General features: G+C 44.0%; 1 protein-coding gene across 1 annotated transcript in view; it reads left to right on the top strand.

The window, feature by feature from the left end:
• The window catches only part of sgms2a (sphingomyelin synthase 2a), a 76,292-nt gene that overhangs the window by 38,084 nt on the left and 18,204 nt on the right, over positions 1-20,004 (top strand). The window contains exons 3-4 of the mRNA XM_086007071.1: positions 4,638-5,394; positions 19,426-19,543. Of these exons, the coding sequence (XP_085863197.1) occupies positions 4,946-5,394; positions 19,426-19,543 (567 nt within the window). The 5' untranslated portion in view covers positions 4,638-4,945. The remainder of the gene's footprint in view (positions 1-4,637; positions 5,395-19,425; positions 19,544-20,004) is intronic.

Here is a 20,004-nt window from a genome sequence, read left to right on the forward strand (position 1 = left end):
GCATCCAGATTAAGCTGTTATCTGGGCGCAAATCAAGAGGAAACTCGGGGCCATATATGTTTCCCTCTTGCCTTTCATTTTGTGGCCGCACTTGGTAAGGGCTGTATTTTGCGTCGCTCATTCATTATCATATATCGCTCCTCTGTTTTCTGTTCCTGCACTATCTCTATTATATCTCCTGAACTGGGTTCCAGCACAGCCTCAGTCAGATACGAATGACATTTTGCTCAGCTTATCAAACAGATAGAACTCTCATTTCTGGTTTCAAAAAGAGCCTCGGACCATAATTATCTGTTGCCGTCTTGAGTGCGGCTCGTTACCAAGATTTCAAACCATTTTACCTCCTTCTCCACTGTACAAGGGGGGTTGGAATAATGTCACAAATTGCTGTGTCCGCTCTGTAGCTGTTTTGCGCATATGACGACACTGTACAGCTTTTTATTAAATCCGGGTTTGTGCTTGTTAGATTCCTGCTTGATGGGAAGATTTAATGCCTTGTGGTATAGCAACGTAAACGGATCTACCTTGTGGCTACACTTGCACTTTAAGCCAAGTTGCTAAGGCAACTTAACAACACATTGTGTGAAACAGTCTACATGGCATAACCTCATAATGCGGTACTGAACACGTTCTTCTGATTTGGCAATGAGATAATTGGGCGGCTGTACAATCAGATCCGAGAGAAGCTAATGATTTTTATTCATTTAAAAAAAAAGTGTCTGTAAATAGTTTTGGCCATTATGACACTAGAAATATTTACCGTATGGTGCATTCCATATATGTGCATGAACAGTAAAAGTTTAAAAGATAACTCTGGAGTGTTCGCAGTCTGGATTTCATTGTGAGGGGAATACTCCCAATGCTTTTCCTTTTATGCTTGCGCCTTGAAGATCAACGCTTTTGGCAGAAGAAAAAGTTATTTCAATTTGTAACATCTAGGGAGTGGCCCTGTACAATGGGGGAGGGGAAGAATTGGCCAAGGTTCCCACTACTAATCACAAGCCATTGACTCCTGGTGGAATGTGTGCACGTATGAATGCCTGGTGAGGAAAGGGTCAGCCTGAACTTTGATACCCCTACACGCCCCTCTTCCCCCCCCCACCCCTTCAATATTTTGTTAACACTCACCATCTAGCTTGACTCACACATGAAGAATGGTCTAGTTGGTGAGATAGCAAAAAGTTTCAGCAGCTGTGGGCTGCATGAGTCACCACGTTTATGAGCAGGGAGACCAGATGAGGAGGAAATAAACATTTGAGAGTATTGGTTCAATTTGGAAAATGTATTTCCTTGTAGACATGGGTTATTCTCTGGTTTAGTAAATGACTACATTTCTTTGTGACTGTTGGCAGTATAAGCACCACAGAAAGACAGCACCCTAATCATCACAGGCTGTAATAACTACTCCCTTACAACTTAGAAACTCTAACTCTGGTGAACAAATGTGGATTAGGGAGGAGAAAATCAGCCAGAGATCCTGCCTCTGATCGCTATCCAGTGATTCCCACCAGAAAGCATTCTTGCATGACTCTGGCGAAGACTGGGAGGCTTTCCAAGGTTGAATAGCCGGCTGGCCCCGCTTATCAATGGTCATGACTGAACGAGGCACTTAGCGGGCTGTCGGTATGTGCAGAACTAGCTACAAAACAAAGTCCATCTGTTGTCAACTTTCACCTAGAAATGGTGACACATTTTTGAAATCTAAATAAACCTTGGATTTTTCTACAGTATTCCATTTAGGCTGGAGGTCCTGTTTAACAGCAACTTTGGGACGGGTATACAATGTGGTGTGTTGTTTTCTCTCTTTTAAAGATATTGCACTGCAAAATTGAGTTCCCATCATTAGCTATTTAACCTGTAAGAAAGGCAGAGATAAGTGGGATTGTGGCTTGACTCTAGGGTTGCACTGATCTTTTAGCTAACTTGGCACTCTTGCATGGCATCTGGAGTTAATAAAATAAAATTACATCGGAGCTTAAATCGCCTCCAGTTTGTTCATCTTGCTAGAAGGTGTGGCTGTTGAATGACTTAACAAGCTAAGTATTAAGGAGCTGGTACAGATAGTGCCAGCAGGAGATGAGAGGGCCCAACTGTTCGAAGGACTGGGTATATTTTGCTGATGTTGGCATCAAGTCAGTTTCACATTGGAAAAACAGTTTTGAAACATAGATTTTCTGACCTTTTTTTAAAATGCATGTTTATCCCAGAGCTACTGATAGCTTGACTTGAGGCCTGAGTATAGTAAATCCTAAAGCAGTTAAGTTGCAAAGTTCATTCTCTTCCAGAATTATAAGATATGTATTTTGGATTTGCTCGTGAACTTTGAGTTAGTGAAGGCTAAATTTGACTTGTTATTTAGAGGGTTGGCTTGCACGTATGACCTAGATCATTGTACCCTCAGGTGGAGCAGGTTTAAATTCTTTCAACTGATATTTGTACCTGGAGTTTTAAGCGATAGATTTTGTCATCTCTGGGAGTATGGGGGGAGCAGTCAACCCAAGTGGTCCGCACTAATGACAATGTCTGACTAATAGATTGGGACTGAGATTTGATCCGAAAGTTTTGTGTATGATCCCTCATTAGCCCTTAAGTCATCATCTCATACATAAACCGACAATTTTTTTTTAAAAAGCAGTGCTTGGCAACCAACACAAACTAAGTAAATACTGGTTAAACACCATTTAACTCTTCTCTGACCCAAAAATATCCGGGACTGAACAGAGTACAATTTGATGTATTACTAACTACGCTTTGTTTCATTGCTTCTACAGTCAAAGATGATGCATTATGTCAACAGAGCAGTAATCTTATTTCTGAATTCCACTTGCTTCCATCGAACATCATTCAAAAAATACACTAATACTGCAATAACTGGGCTCAGCTTAACCTAAAACCGGAATGTTTTTTTTAAACTAAGGTTTCAGTACATCGAGTCATAGTGTAATTACGGCACAGAAGGAGGCCATTTGGCCCATCGAGTCCATGCCGGCTCTCTGGAGCAATCCAGTCAGTCCCAGTCCCCCGCTCTTTCCCAATAGCCCTGCAAGTTTATTTCTCTCAAGCGCTTATCCAATTTCCTTTTGAAATCATTGATTGTCTCCGCTTCCACCACCCTTGTTGGCAGTGAGTTCCAGGTTATTACCACTCGCTGCGTAAAAAATTCTTCCTCACATCCCCCCTGTATCTCTTGCCCAAAACCTTAAATTTGTGTCCTCTAGTCCTTGTACCATCAGCTAATGGGAACAGCCTTTCTCTGTCTACCTTATCCAAACCCATAATCTTGTACACCTCTATCAAATCTCCCCTCAACCTCCTTTGCTCCAAGGAGAACAACCCCAGCTTCTCTAACCTCACCTTGTAGCTAAAATCCCTCATCCCGGGAACCATTCTGGTAAATCTCCTCTGCACCCTCTCAAGGACCTTCACGTCCTTCCTAAAGTGTGGTGACCAAAACTGGACGCATTACTCTAGTTGTGGCCTAACCAGAGCTTTATAAAGGTTCAGCATAGCTTTCCTGCTTTTGTACTCGATACCTTTATTCATAAAGCCCAAGATCCCATATGCTTTGCTAACTACTCTCTCAATATGTCCTGCCACCTTCAAAGATCTATGCACATGAACCCCCAGGTCCCTCTGTCCCTGCACCCTCTTTAGAACTGTGCCATTAAGTCTATATTGCCTCTCACTATCCCTTCTGCCAAAATGCATCACCTCACACTTCTCTTGCATTAAATTCCATCTGCCACTTGTCTGCCCATTCTGCTAGCCTATCTATGTCCTGTTGCAGTCGATTGGTATCTTCCTCACTGTTTGCCACACCTCCTGGTTTCACTGGCAAATTTTGAAATTTTACTCTGTATTCCAATATCCAAGTCATTTTTTATATATCAAAAAAAAGCGGTGGTCCTAGCACTGACCCTTGGGGAACACCACTGTCTACCATCCTCCAGTCTGCAAAAACAACCATTTACCATCACCATTTAGATTGAGGGTAAAAGCTTTGGTGCACAAATTGCAAACATATTTGTGTACTTTTGTCCATTTTATATGCTGAGATTCTGCTGGTTACTTGACTGTTGCTAATTATTTTGTGGTGAACTCCCTGGCTAGCTAATTTTATGACCAGAGTTTAAAAACAAATCCACGGAACTTCCCATGAGGGTGAAGTTGATCATTGTATTGCTGAACATGGAACTGAGCCAAATATGTCAGGAAAATTGAATTCCTGCACAGTGCTGAGTTAGTTCATCCCCCAGGGCAATGAAAGTAGGCTGGGCCCTAGTGGCTCTGGGCTTGGGCAGGGAAAGGTCGGCCAGGATTCCTACACGTGATCACTATTTAGTGGCTGCTGTTGAAGTGTTGGGTGAGGACGGGGTCGCTATCAGTTGTGATGCCCCTTCGCAGTGCAACAGCCTGTCAATAGGCACTGCCCAGCCTCGTACAAGAAAAACATTCAATCAGACTATGTGCTGGAGGGTGATCACCGTCCGTGAAACCGCACTCCAGTATCGGTCAGTGTCCAGCGCGGAGGGGAGAAAACGTGTGATATTTTTACCTGTGTTTTCACCTGTACATGTGTGATATTTTCCAATCTTGTTTAAAACACCGGATGCTTATTTCTGGGTTTCTTTCCACAGATGAGATTTTAACGGTAGTGGAATGAGGCAAGCGTTGCACCACTTTGGCTACCCCAGCTACAATCTTTACTCTAGAGTTCATCCTGCTTGTGAACTGTTGGCCATTTTTGGGATTACACTGATTCCTGCACTCCATCACAATCATTTCCGATTAATGGACTGGTCGACTGTAAATAATCGTGCATGTACTACAATGTTGTGCTGATCTCTCTTTGCTCATTTTAAACAAAAATAGACTGAAGAACTTGCAACAATTGCGAGGATAATTTTTGCGTGGCTTACATTTTTACTGGACTGTCAAAGTTCGGATGTTGATGGAAGTAATTGAAACATTACAGTTTGAAGAACACACGAGCGGTCAGCAGAGCATGCCTTCCAGTGGACATGCCAGGTCCATGTTACTCCCTGTCGTCAATGAGGGCACCAAATCTAGTAGTTTACCAAATGGCATCAGAAAAGGTCAAAAGAATCCAAAGGACTACATCCAAATCTCCTTACCAGACTCGAGCTGTAAATTTCCACTGGAGTGGTGGAAGACTGGCATCGCTTTTGTTTATGCACTATTTAACTTGATTATGACGAGTGTTATGATCACTGTTGTACATGAAAGAGTCCCTCCCAAAGAAAAGAATCCTCCACTACCTGATACGTTCTTTGACTATGTGGACCGTATTGAGTGGGCTTTCAAGATTTCGGAAGTCAATGGTTTGATCCTTGTTGGCCTCTGGACAATTCAATGGTTGCTCCTTCGATACCGGTGAGTGACTCATTGGCATGTAATTCATCATCTGATTGGTGTAGTCTTCAGAAGACATGAAAGCTTCCAACTGCTCGCAATTCTACAGTCTGAGACGCATCAATATAGAAAACAAATGTGTTGTTCTACAGAGTTTTTTGATATTGGGCCAAATAGAGCTATTTCATGGCGATATCTGGAAAGTTAGTTCTTTCGTGTTACTTAAGTGCTTAGGGTGGTTATTTGATTGGAAATAGATGGGGATAGAGGGTGATGGGTGTATTGGTTAGTAATTGCCCTTTCATCTCTGGTATTCAAGTTTAAATTTAGGTTAGACTACAGGAAACTCTCTTTAAATCGGCACTTAAAATATCCGGAAAAATCTCTTAACCAGCAAAATTCAGGAGTAGGTTCAGGTAAGTTTTACTATATATTAGTGGCCGTGTAACCGGAGTTCCTGTACCTCTGGCCGTGTAACCGGGGTTCCTGCACCTGTGGCCGTGCAACAGGGACTCCTGGATCTGTGGCCATGTAACCGGGACTCCTGGATCTGTGGCCATGTAACCGGGACTCCTGGATCTGTGGCCATGTAACCGGGACTCCTGGATCTGTGGCCATGTAACTGGGACTCCTGGATCTGTGGCCGTGTAACCGGGACTCCTGGATCTGTGGCCGTGCAACAGGGACTCCTGGATCTGTGGCTGTGTAACCGGGACTCCTGGATCTGTGGCCGTGTAACCGGGACTCCTGGATCTGTGGCCGTGTAACCGGGACTCCTGCACAAGTGCCGTGTAATCCGGGGCTCCTGCACCTGTGGCCGTGTACGGGGCTCTCGTACCTTGGTAAGTATACCTCTCTGTAATCCGGACTTTTTGATCAACCGGCACCACGCCGGTCCCGTCGGTGCCGGATAAAAGAATTTCCTGTATATGGATAAAAGTCCCTCATCTTTGTTGACAGTAATGGTGTTCCGCACAATATGTTTGTGATATCTGATGCATTTTTTAGTGGGCGCAAACGGATAAGATAAAATTTATGAGGAATCTCGCTCTGAGGCCTTGGAGATGTCTGGTGTGTAAACTGGGAAATAAGGAACACTAGTATGACCAGGGGCCTTCCTCTGAAATGGACCCTAAGGTATGTCGTTGAAACTGAGTAGGGAGAGTTTCATTTTGCATCTAGCTATGCTGTAGCTAACTTGAGTTCTTGATGCTGATACAAGGTTGGTAAAAGTGGTCCATTTCCCAGTACTCTTATCCTCCAGCTGGATGAGCACAGAATTTGCCATAAATGGTTTTCAGGGGGGCAAAAAAGCCAATACATTCTCCCCTCCTCACATTTTTTGCCCTTGCCTTAAGACATGCTACCCCCCAAAAAATGAAGCAATGAATTTAATAATCTAATAAGAAAATCCCATCGCCACTCCTATTTTAGCTGACATCATCAATGTTTATACCACGTGTAGAATTTCCTTTGCAGGCTACACTTTTTAAACTTCTAATGATATGCACTGTGACGTAATATTCCACTGAGGGCAATCCATAAGGATAAATTAGGGGATGTACTGTGTTGGTTTTGGTTAGACTCAAATTGGTAAACACCAGAATGTTCTAATTGGACTCGATGCCTGAAGTCCTGGCGGTAAGCCTGCAAGTATACAACTGCCTCCTGTATGTCTTGTTTGTTTCTGATTTTTCTTCCTTTTAGTCAACTTTTCATAAGGCACAGACAACCAGAGTTCTGTAGGCACAAATTTTCAATGTTGATCTTTCACCCTTTGCTAATTCAACGCTAAATGTAGGCCCATTTCCAGATGCCTTAATCACTGGCTGATATTGGTCCTTATTCTAAGATGGTTGACTGGAATTTTCAGCTTAGTTGGGATATTCCTGATTTTGACAAGCTTGCCTCAGTGTGACTACAAACTAGTTGATTTGGCAAATTGCCTGACAGAGAACGCACTGTGGTCTTTCTGTAGCGGTAATTATTTGCGCTGTTGGACTTGGGCTGAATTGTGTCTGCAGCTGTTTAACGATATTAAATAGGAGGCCTCCATTACCCATGTCAGCCACTTAGATGACCGATTTGGGATGATGTTCTGTTGAACTCCTTCACAATGTGAGACACCAGTTGCCAAGACAAACCGAATGTGGCAGTGTGGTGCCAGGTGTGTAAAGTCCATGGGGGTAATAGTGCCCTTCAGACCTGCATGCCTGGTCCGACAAATGTGCAGTCTCATTCTAGTCATCATTGTAATAAAAAGACCCACAAATGGGGGTTGGAATGAGTAGGAGAAGCACTGTAAACCTAGTCTTGTCAAAGTTGATCTGATACAAGTGTGAAAAAAAGAGCAATAAGACTCATCCCAAGTATAAAGAATATGAATTATGAGGACAGAGTGAGAAGTTTAAGATCTACAGTGTAGAAATGAGATGGTTAAGGGACCAAGAATTTAGGTATAAAATCTTAAATGGTACATGAATGGCATAAGTTTTCAAACTGGGCTTTCCAAAGTCACTTTCTGTCTGTTGGCTTTCTGTTTTTGTTGATATACTCATACACTATTCCTGTTGCTGTATCTATTAATAAAACATCATTTATTTTATTGCTGTTTGAGGGACCTTGCTCTGTGTAAATTGGCTGCTGTGTTTTCCTACATTATAAGAGTGACTACATCTCAGAAATACTTCCTTGGTTGTAAAGTGTTTTGGGGCATCCTGATGTCATGAAAGGCGCTATATAAAATGCAAGTTCGTTCGTTCTTTCTTTCTGCAACCTTAATGCTGCTTACCTATGCATAGCTGACACTTTCAAAAGTTGGTATAGGGTGTGCTAATATTTGCAAGCAGTCTCAGGAGTGTATTAAAATTTTCAGGAGCTCTTTCTTCCCCCACCTCCCCATTAAGAGAAAATGGGAAAGAAAGAACTTGTATTTATATTGTGCCATTCATGACCTTGGGACGTCTCAGCGTTTTACAGCCAATGAAGTACTTTTTGAAGTGTAGTCACTGTTGTAAAATAGGAAACGTGGCAGCCAATATGCGCACAGCAAGCTCCCAAAAACAGCAATGTTTTAGTGATGAGTTGCAACCTTAGTAATGCTCACCTATGCGTAGCTGGCACTTTCAAATTTGTTATATTTGCAAGCAGTCCCAGGAATGTATTATTGAAGGAGCTCTCCTTCCATAATGTTGAGGGATAAATATTGACCAGGACACCTGGAGAACAACTTCTTCGAAGAGTGCCATGGCCTCTGTTTAATGTCTCATCCAAAAGGCGGCATCTCTGTGTGCAGTACTCCCTCAGCACTTCGCTAGAGTGTCAGCCTGGATTATGTGCTCAAGTCTCTGGAGTGGGACTTGAACCCACAACCTTCTGACTCCGAGGCAAGACTGCTACCAACCGAGCCAATGCTGACACCGAGCCAATGCTGAGATAGGATAAAAACCAAAATTTCTACTTGAATGTAAGACTAGAGGATATAGTGAAAAGTTTTTTTTTAAACTTCTTTACTTGTTTGGAATAATTTACCATACAGGGTAAAAGAGGCAAATCTCTGTTTATTTAAAATACATTAAAGTGCCACGATGTAAGATGCACTAGAGTGTGAGCTGTGGGCCAAAGCTGAGACTTTTCTTGCGTTGTAATCAGTGCGAGACATTCTCTTGGATGCCATCCAGCGGAGTGGTTAAGAATCTAACAGACTCAATACATCTGAGGATGACCTCTGCAAACAGAGAAATTGTTTGGCCATCAGTCAGGATGACGAAGCACTAACAACTTGCATCTTTCCTCTTGTGGTTTGTTAGCTGGGTTGTTGAGACAGGAATACTGCCTGAAACCCTCTGCCAGATATCCAGTATTTTGGTTTTGTTTAAAGTAAATAAAAAATGTCCTCCCTTTAACTTTTTCGCTCCAACCCTCCCCTTCTGAAGCTACGGTTTGAATCCACAGTCAGTACTTATCCCAGGTGAGCCTAGACTGGGTGTTGGCAGTTGTGTTGGTTTCTGGCAACATAAGCTAACAATTTGATCAGGAAGGCAAAGAGACGGGGAAACTAGGGCATCCTTGTCAAGCTAGAAAAAACTGGTAAAGGCTGGATGACTCCAAGCCCGAAGCATCTGGCATGAAAATACACTGAATGCATTGACCAGGAGATATCACAACTTCAGCCATAATTCTACTTGGATAGCGCAAGATTGTGGCGCAATTTTTGGGGGGATTGTCCCTCGTTTGTTGCAGAGAAATTGTTGGTTTCCTTATCGCCACAGTTCAAAGGTAGCATTCAACCATCCTATTTGGTTTTTCTCTCTTCCCAATTTATGTTGACCCTGTTCTTTGCCTCTCTCTCCCCCCTCCCCCCCCTCCCCCCCCCCCCCACCCCATACTCCTTTGCCACCACCTGAAGTTGTTGTTCCAGGCGATTGAAGCTCTACTGCCCACACAATCTACTATAGATTGCATGGGCAGGAATTCCTGATTTAGCAAGATTTGGAACTCCTGGCCATTGGGTGTAGGAGAGTTCTGATCCCTCAGTGCAGCAGCTTCAGAGAGTGGGGAGGGGAGAATAGAGAACAGCACTAATTTTTGCCTGAAAACATGGACAAGCAGACACCGTCTGAAATGCTGATTGGCCGTGTAGAACATGGACCTAGGACTGCTTGCAAATATTGGCACATCCTATACCAACTTTTGACAGACTGTCAGCTCACAAAGGAAGGGAGTACTAAGCTTACAGAAAGAAGAACTTGCATTTATATAGCACTTTTCATGACCTTGGGGTGTCCCAAAGCATTTTGCAGCCAGTAAAGCTCTTTTGAAGTGTAGGCACTGTTGTAATGTAGGAAACGGGACAGCCAATTTGCACACAGCAAGCACCCACAAACAGTAATCAGATAAGTGACCAGATAATCTGTTTTTAGATACGATGGCAAAATACTGCAGATGCTGGAAATCCGAAATAACAACAGAAAATGCTGGAAAAACTCAGCAGGCCAGGCAACATCCGTGGAGAGAAATTAGAGTCGACGTTTCGGGTGAACCCTTTTTCAAAACTGGAAAGGAAATGAAATAGATCGAAGGCAGGGCTGCGATAGAACAAAAGAAGTGAAGAGACATTAAGAGGTATTCAAAACCAGACGAGATGGTGATAGGACAGTGGAGACAAAAGACGGCTCAGATTAGGTGTGAAGTGTACTGGCAGGATGAGAGACAGCTGCTGTGTGGGAGAGAGGGGAAAAAAAAAGGAAAAGGGGGGGGGGAAGGTAAAACCCAAAACAAAGGGGTGGAAAAAAAATAAGTAAAAATGTAATAGGGGCCGAGGTTATGATCTGAAATTGTTGAACTCGATATTGAGTCTGGAAGGCTGTAAAGTGCCTAATCGGAAGATGAGGTGCTGTTCCTCGAGTTTACGTTGAGCTTCCGTGGAACAATGCAAGAGGCCAAGGACGGTGAGGTCCCTGTTTTTAGATGTTGGTAGAGGAATAAGTGTTGACCAGTGTTAGATCCGTGTGTTAATGGAGACACGGAATGCAGGAGTTGATTTAACAAGTGTTTACTGAACAAAGTCTGGAGGTGAACTAAAACTACACAAGACGCTACACAGGCTTATATACCCGAGTGGTCACTACTGGTACTACAGTATACAGGGGCTTCAAAAACATAGTTCCTCTTAAAGGTACATACACTACAACCAGGACATCGTAAGAATTCCCTTGCTCTTTGAATAGTGCCAAGGGATTTTTTACATCCACCCGCCTATTTCCCACCACCCAGCCTTCTGGGAGAGGCGAAAAGAAACAGACCTGTAGCCCATTCAGGAGTCCTCTGGCAAAACTTCCTCTCCAGATGATTGGCAGAAGAACAAAAGGCGACATGAGGGGGAAAAAAAATTTATGCAGCGAGTGGTTAGGATCTGGAATGCACTGCCTGAAAGGGTGGTGGAGGCAGATTCAATTGTGGCTTTCAAAAGGGAATTGGATAAGTACCTGAAGGAAAAAAAAATTGCAGGGCTACGAGGAAAGGACAGGAGAGTGGGACTAGCTGAAGGGCTTTTGCAGAGAGCCGGCACGGGCTCGACTGGCCGAATAGCCTCCTCCTGTGCTGTAACCATTCTATGATTCTAATCTGTCATGGACAATCAGGCAAACCCCAGGAATAATTGACTCTTGCCTTCTATATAATGTGATGACCACAAAATCCATCGAATACCTTTTTGAAGGACTGTAAAGAATCGGGCATCACGGGAGGTAGTGAAGAGATCAGCCACCAGAAGGACCTGGGTACTAGAAATTTACAGGGGAGTGCGGGGGGGGGGGGGGGGAGAATTTTTTTTTTTAAAACACACCCCTACCTGGCCGCCATGTCTCTGGCAGATCCTCTGGCCAGCATAGATCCAGGTGCACGTCATAGCATCCACTGGGGACCCTGCACTGTAATGCCCAGCAAGCGAAGTCCCAGAAAAATGAGGTGGGAGGCAGGAAGCACCTCGTTCCACCCCATTTATATCTTAGCCATGTCCCCAGGTCCAGCGTCCCTCCTCCAGCCCCCACCCCTCCGAAATCCAAAGACCTGACCTTTGCGCTTGAGTGTTCTCAAGGGGAAATGGGTGTTAAACGGTCAAGAAAATCTGCTCCACAAAAACAATTCAATTGATTTAAATTTAATCCTGTTTATTATGAAATGTGTTATTTTATTTTTGAATTGTTTTGTTTAAAACCTTTACGAATTTCAGTTACTGAGGGGGGGGAATGGTGGACTGAAATTGTTTTGAAAAGTATTTTGTGTGATGCGATTGGTTTCATCAACAAAGAGTGATGACGAACAGTGGTATTGGAAAATTGAATGGGAAATGTGGACATGAAATTTATGATGGGGAAAGTAATACAAAGGTGTGACCACGGGAAGTACGTTTTGAGTCCAAAAGAAGCAGCAAAAAAATGGTCTGTGGCGGGGAAAGGGTAGTGGGGAGGTGTGAAGAGGAAGCTTGAGTAGAATATCAGAGAAAACATAAAATGTCTTCTTTTAAATATACTAGGAGCGTGAGAAGGTGCAAGAGATGATGGGGCTCTTAGCAGTACCAGTGGAGATATACAACTTCCAGGTCAGAAAACTGGCTGTGGCGCATCAGCTGCCCAACTGTCTGTTCTATTGATTTCAAAAGAAAAGAAAATTGGGCAGGGTGTATAACGGGCGGCCAATCCGCCACTGCCCATTTTGCACACCCGCCGATTGTTGAAAATAATCCCTGTGCTTTCCGAAGACGAGGAGGAAGCGTTGAAATATTTTGAGCCTTTTTACTGCATGAGGGGATGCAATGCCCGAGTTGAGAGACCAGATTGGGGGAAAAGTGCAAACTAGGAAAACATCTGGTATCACGAGAAAAGGCATATTAGATTAAAGTATCTTAAGACAAACAAGGCTCTGGCAATTTCCAACGAAGAACGCTGGTGGAGTTTGGAGAGGAGATTGCTAAGCCCTCATCAATATCTTTCAAAGCTCGTTGGAATCGGGTAACATCCCAGTGGATTGAAAAGTGTGGAGGTATTGGTGTGGCGTCCCGCAGGTTGTGGCCATTGCTGTTCATAATTTTAATGAATGATTTGTGGGGGGGGGGCAGAAGGCTATCCAATTGTCTAAGTTTGCAGATGACTAATAATACAAAAGGATTAATAATCCAAAAGGAGCTGGACTCCTTTGGTCAATTGGCAGAGAGATAGTAAATGGAATTCAAGACAGATAAGACCGCTTCCCTTGGAACTGTGCAATGGAAGAATTTGTAGTCTGACGGACTGCAATGTAAACTCTCCTTCCATGGCCAGCCGCTAGGGTAGTTAGTCCTATACGGTAGGAAGGTTTTATGGGCTCCCACAACCCTCACCCACTGGACATGAGTATACCGTTGGATGTTAATCCAGAATTCAGAGCCAGCGCTCACTGGAATTGTCTGGAGCAGGGATCGAACCCTGCACCGACTGACTCCGAGGCAGGAATGCTACCACTAAGCCAAAGGCACAGGTGTCACTGGAAAGCAATCGTAAACGAGAGCCCTGGGTGATTTTTTTCTCTCTCTCTCCTTCCCTAACCAATCGGTGTTCCAACTGAGAGTAACTAACTGAGCACATGCTGAGGAATTGAACCTGGGGCCTCTGGTCTGTCTCCACACATTTACTCAGGATAGAACTTTAATGCAAGTTTTGCAAATAGGCTTAAGGGGCCCTTTCCTGATGGGTATATTTGCACTATCTATGAAAAACATTGTTCTGTATTTAACACACACTGGCCTATAACACATTGTTCACTTGTAGATTGTGTGCTGCATTATAATGAAAAATGGACATTTTAAAAATAAAACTGGCAGTTCTGGAATTGCTTAACAAATGGAAAATGCACTGTGTTTGGAACTGTTTCAGTGCGATCTTAGGGTTGCATTGAGTAGCCACGATCACGGTGCAGCAGTGGGAAGAGGTTTGATCATTCACACGGAGTTGACGTGGCTGGTGATCTCAGCTGTGTTGCTGTGGGGAGGTACTAAGCAGAGGCCAGGAATCGCCCTGCTGCAGAGAGGAGTGAAAAATTCAAAGTGTCATCACAGGCCTGCAGTTGCATGTCTCTTAACAACCAGCTGCATGCCTTGAAAAGAGCTCAATGGCCTGTTGGGACCCATAGCCTGGAGAGGAAAGGTTCCTATATAAACAAGGCTTAGGTAGCTTTTCAAGAGAAAATATTAACTCGTGAGTACCACTGATACAAATGAGCTGGAACGATGCTATCTCAGTTTCGTCAAACTGTTGAGTTCTGTTCATAGAGTCATAGAGAGTCATAGAGTTTTACAGCACAGAAAGAGGCCCTTCGGCCCATCGTGTCTGTGCCGCCCATCCATCCCTGTCCAGTCTAATCCCATTTTCCAGCATTTGGTCCATAGCCTTGTATGCAATGGCATTTCAAGTGCTCATCCAAATGCTTCTTGAATGTTGTGAGGGTTCCTGCCTCCACCACCCTTTCAGGCATTGAGTTCCACATTCCAACCACCCTCTGGGTGAAAAAGTTCCTCCTCAAATCCCCTCTAAATCTCCTGCCCCTTACCCTGAATCTATGCCCCCTTGTTATTGACCCCCCCACTAAGGGGAAAAGTTCCTCTTTATCTACCCTATCTATGCCCCTCATTATTTTGTACACCTCAATCAGGTCCCCCCTCAGCCTTCTCTGCTCCAAGGAAAACAACTCCAGCCTGTCCAGCCTCTCTTCATAGCTGAGGCGCTCCATCCCAGGTAACATCCTGGTGAATCTTCTCTGCACCCTCTCCAAAGCAATCACATCCTTCCTATAGTGAGGCGACCAGAACTGCACACAGTACTCCAGCTGTGGCCTCACCAGCGTTTTGTACAGCTCCATCATAACCTCCCTGCTCTTATATTCTATGCCTCGGCTAATGAAGGCAAGTATCCCATATGCCTTTTTAACCACCTTATCTACCTGCTCCGCTGCCTTCAGGGATCTATGTACATGTACACCAAGGTCCCTCTGACCCTCTGTACTTCCTAGGGTCCTACCACTCATTGTGTATTCCCTTGCCTTATTTGTCCGTCCAAAATGCATCACCTCGCACTTTTCAGGGTTAAATTCCATTTGCCACTTTTCCGCCCATCTGACCAACCCGTTTATATCGTCCTGTAGCCGGAGGCTTTCCTCCTCGCAATTTACCACCCCACCAATTTTCGTGTCATCTGCGAACTTACTGATCATACCTTTTACATTTTCATCCAAATCATTTATGTAGATCACAAACAATAAGGGACCCAGCACCGATCCCTGAGGTACCCCACTGGACACAGGCTTCCAGTCACAAAAGCAACCTTCGACCATCACCCTCTGCCTCCTGCCACTCAGCCAGTTTAGGATCCAACGCGCCAAGGCACCCTGGATCCCATGGGCTCTTACCTTCTTGACCAGTCTCCTATGCGGGACTTTGTCTGCTGATACAGTAAAGAGTAGTTGGCCCAGATGAAATGTGACTCTGGCTTTCTTTATGCTATAAGTCTTATTGAGTGAATTTAGAACATGGGAATCAGGTTTGGCATCGGTTCAACTCTGAAAAGCTGTGAAAGACCCACAGCACTGTTGATCTAGTTTAGGGTACTCGTGACTTGAATATGCGAGATCAAAACATCGGGTTGTATTGCAGTGGCTGCCTCTTATGCACAGGTCTGGTTTTCAGCACTAACCAATTCTAAAGCTATTGCTTTGAAATGTGTATCATGGAGAAAATGACCAAAAGTAGGTTAAGGTGCCACTTCCCTCTTTTGCTTAATTTTAAACCTGTTCTTTTTTATAACTAGGTGCTGTTTTGAGCAGAGACTATTGTTTTCTAAGATATGTTGGTTGGTGCACTGTGCCACTGATTGGAATACCTGAAGTTTAATCCCAGCCTTAGCTAACGTTCACATCAGAACCCGCTCTCTTTCCACCCCCCCCCCCCTAAGATTTCTTTCCAGAATGAGCCAGTACTGTACTCATGAGGAGGGTTGACAACTCTTCTGGACTGTCCTGGAGGATCCAGGAATTGAAGATTAATCTCCTGGACACTGCTGCGAGCAACCTCGGGAGCAAAAACGTTGGCCCGGGATCTGCGGTCTGGATGACAGCGAACTGGCAGCGTTTGCCGTCATTCTGCCTTTGAAACTGATGGCAACTTTGGGCTTTGGTGCTTGCGCAGGCAGAAATGCTGAAGTTGGGGTCTGTCCGCTCCGAAACAACCTGTGCTGTGCCCGCCCACCCCACACAGCCGGCAATCAGCGAAACATTGAAACTGACACAAACTTCGGCTCGTCCTCAGTAATTACGCTGTTAAATTCCCCACTAAAATTAGACCCAAAGGGATTAGGTGTAACTGGGGTTTTAACAGCATTATTACTGCTAAGCAAATGTTATGGGCTTGGAAAACTAATTTTAAATTTTGTGCAGTGTCAAATTTGTCCATTTTAACTAAAATTAAGAAACTTTTCCAAAAAAAAAGTTTGTCCATCTTTATTTCAGGTTTGCCTTTTTCCCCATGTGAAAGCCCCAATCTTTGCTTTGCTCTCTAACTATTTTTAAAAAGGTAGAATTTTAAGAGCTTACTCACTTCCTTGTTCGCTGTCTGAGAATTCTGCCTTTTGATTGGCTGCGTAGACAGTCTGATGACATCACAGCAGTTTGCACAAGGGAAGCCCCACTTCTGTTGATTTGAAACGAAGGTCGGTATAATAATCTGGGATGTAATGTTTAAGTTATCCACCAGATGGAGCCAAAGATTAAGGGATCATATTCACCAGTGTTTAAGGTAATGTCCTGGTACACCAGTTAGTATGGTAATGTGGCATTGCATTATGGGTATGACTCAGAGGGGTTCCTCCATCTTGCATCGTGCAGTTAGAAATACTGTGTTTTGCCTGCAGCCTGTAAGAGCTATGTCTCTCTGCTACACTGTGTAATAAACAGTTGGGTTTTGTTCCTTAAGATCTCGCTTCTCTCAGTGTCGGACCTTACCACTCGGATATCACAGTCGGAAAACCTGAAGTTCTCGATTAGAGGGATCATGAGATCCTTGTGTGAAGTGTACCTCGGGGCCAGCATCAAATGCCTTCGCTTCGCTGCTGACTTCAAATTCTGGGTCAATTACTTTCTCTGTGAACACTTTTATTAGTTAAATATCAGAGATGGAAAAAGGCTGTTTGACTGATGGTCAAGAATCATCCAATCAATTAACAGAGTCTGTTCGCTAGCCAATGGGCGCGGGATGGCGGTACGCCAAGAGGATGGACGTATCGGGCGACCAATGGCGGGAACGTGGAGGTGGGACGGTTGGAGGTGGGAGGTAATGTGATGAAACCTCCTGGAATGCGTCCAATCAGAGTTGGCAACCCTACTGACGAGAAGCAAGGTGCCTAAGGCAAGGAAGAAAAAATAAAACAACACCAGGTTATAGTCCAACAGCTTTATTTGAAATCACAAGCTTTTGGAGCGCTGCTCCTTCGTCGGGTGAAGTGAAGAGATGCATATAGGCACAGCATATATAGTCAGAGAACACTGCCAGGTGATTACAGGTAATCTTTCTAACTGCCCTTTATCACACCTCGGCAGAGAGATAATCACAGCAATCAAAGGTGTGAATGGTGTCCAACCAGGTCAGTCAGGAAAACATTACATCAAAGAACAATGAGGTGGTGTCACAAGGGGTCAAATGTTGCAGATGCTGGGGTCTGTATGAAAAACAAAAAACAAACAAAAGACAATAATTTTTTTTTTAATGTTTTGCTGGTAATCACAGCAGGTCCGGCCGCATCTGTGGAGAGAACAAGCCAACGACAACTCATTGGCTTGTTCTCTCTACACAGATGCGGCCGGACCTGCTGTGATTTCCAGCAATTTAAAAAAAAATTTTTTTATTATTGTCTTTTGTTTGTTTTTTGTTTTTCATACAGACCCCAGCATCTGCAACATTTGACCCCTTGTGACCCCACCTCATTGTTCTTTGATGTAATGTTTTCCTGACTGACCTGGTTGGACACCATTCACACCTTTGATTGCTGTGATTATCTCTCTGCCGAGGTGTGATAAATGGCAGTTAGAAAGATTACCTGTAATCACCTGGCAGTGTTCTCTGACTATATATGCTGTGCCTATATGCATCTCTTCACTTCACCTGCCGAAGGAGCAGCGCTCTGAAAGCTTGTGATTTCAAATAAAGCTGTTGGACTATAACCTGGTGTTGTGTGACTTCTCACATCTGTCCACCCCAGTCCAACACCGGCATCTCCACATCAAGAAAAAATAAAACTGAGGTTGTATCCTGGACCACACCTGGTTGGTGACAGAGTAAATGGGAGGTCATGGGATTATCTGCAGCCACTGATCTGCTACATCAATTGGAGTCCATGATGTGCAGCCTGGGCATCTATAGCTAGAGTAAATACATGGGAAATAAAGCTAAATAAAAATTGCCATCAGTTTTTCTCCCCCCTCCAATTAAATGCTTTTAGTCATTTGTAACTATCCTTTTTGAAATAAAATCAGTTCCTGGTTCTTCAACAGCTGACGATGCCTTCCATGTACACAAGATTCTGCCAATAGCCTTGGTATCGGCTGTGGCTCAGTGGGTAACACTCTTGCCTCTGAGTCAGCAAGTTGTGGGTTTAAGTCCCACTCCAGAGACTTGAGCACAAAGTTTAGGCTGACATGCCAGTACCGTACTCGTGAGTAGGGTTGACAACTCTGCTGCACTGTCAGAAGTCTCGTTTTTCAGATTAAATATTAAACCAAGACCCTGACTGCCTGCTCAGGTAGACTATTCGAGGAAGAGCAGGGGCCTTCTGGTGCCCTGGCCAATACTTATCCCTCAACCAACATCACTTTAATTTTTTTTAAAAACCCAGATTATCTGGTCATTATCTCATTGCTCTTTGTGGGAGCTTGCTGTGTGCAAATTGCCTGCCACGGTTCCTACATTACAATGGTGACTACACTTCAAAAGTACTTCATAGGATGTCCCAAAGTGCTTTATAGCCAAAGGTCATGAAAGGTGCAAGTTTTAAAATAACATTCCATGCACTGTGTGGTGTGGGTGCTATTCATACCAAAGGCCCCGAATGTGGTCACTGCTGAGTGCGGGCTCCTGATTGCTATCCAGTGGTGTCTGCTGGAATATCCGTGGATGTTGGCCGAGTAAAGGTCCTGGCTCGGCTGTGGCGATTACCCCCCCCAGAGTCAAATAGCCGGCAGGCACTTGTCACCTTGGCTCATGTGGAAAATGGCCACTTGCGGAATTATACCACAGCATGGGTCAGTGGAGCAGGGATGCGGGCATTAGGAAGAATGTGTTTTGGTAATGATTCATTTTGGCTTTTTTTTGCCGTAAACTGGTGTTCACCCAGAAGCTCCTGGAGTTGGAAATCGAGATCCGATTACTTGGTACGTGTTGTTATTTTTACAATATCAACGCTCCGTGATATAGTAGTGAGATCTCCATAGGTCATGAGGTTAATGCTTAGTTTACACTCTTTCTTTCTACTGTAGGTCGATCGTGGGACGCAGGTTTTTCTTCATAATGGGAACTCTGTACCTGTACAGGTGTATCACCATGTACATCACAACTTTACCTGTGCCTGGCATGCACTTTCAGTGCGCACCAAAGGTAAGACACTCACATCAAAACTAGTTTCTCCGCATTTTGCAGTTGTACTCACTTTTGATTTCCAGGTGCCTAGAAAGTTTCAGTATTGCAGTGGACCAACATTTGTTGTGAGGTGTAAATTCAATGGAAAAATAGACCTGGAATCCCTGGTTTGTGTTACAGTTGGCTTCAGTATACTGGCTCAGTGAGAGGAACATCAGACAGGGTTCCCACTCCTGTCTCTGTCTAGCGACCTCCCTGGGTTGTCATTTCTGTTGCTTACTGTATACTAATTCAAAAATATTTACAGCAATGATGGCACTGTTTTTCTTCTGGTAGCTGATGCTGTCTTTTAGACGTTCGAATGGGGGAATTCAACAATATTTGTGAGGGGGAGAGAAGGTCCTTGGGAGTCTGTCATTATTTGCAAAGGTTTCCACACGGGAAGAAATTTGAAAACCATTTCTCTACACTTCTGATAA

This window comes from Somniosus microcephalus, chromosome 2 (assembly GCF_052327205.1).
Source record: "Somniosus microcephalus isolate GS21.2 chromosome 2, FLI_Smic_1.0, whole genome shotgun sequence".
NCBI classification, from domain to species: domain Eukaryota; kingdom Metazoa; phylum Chordata; class Chondrichthyes; order Squaliformes; family Somniosidae; genus Somniosus; species Somniosus microcephalus.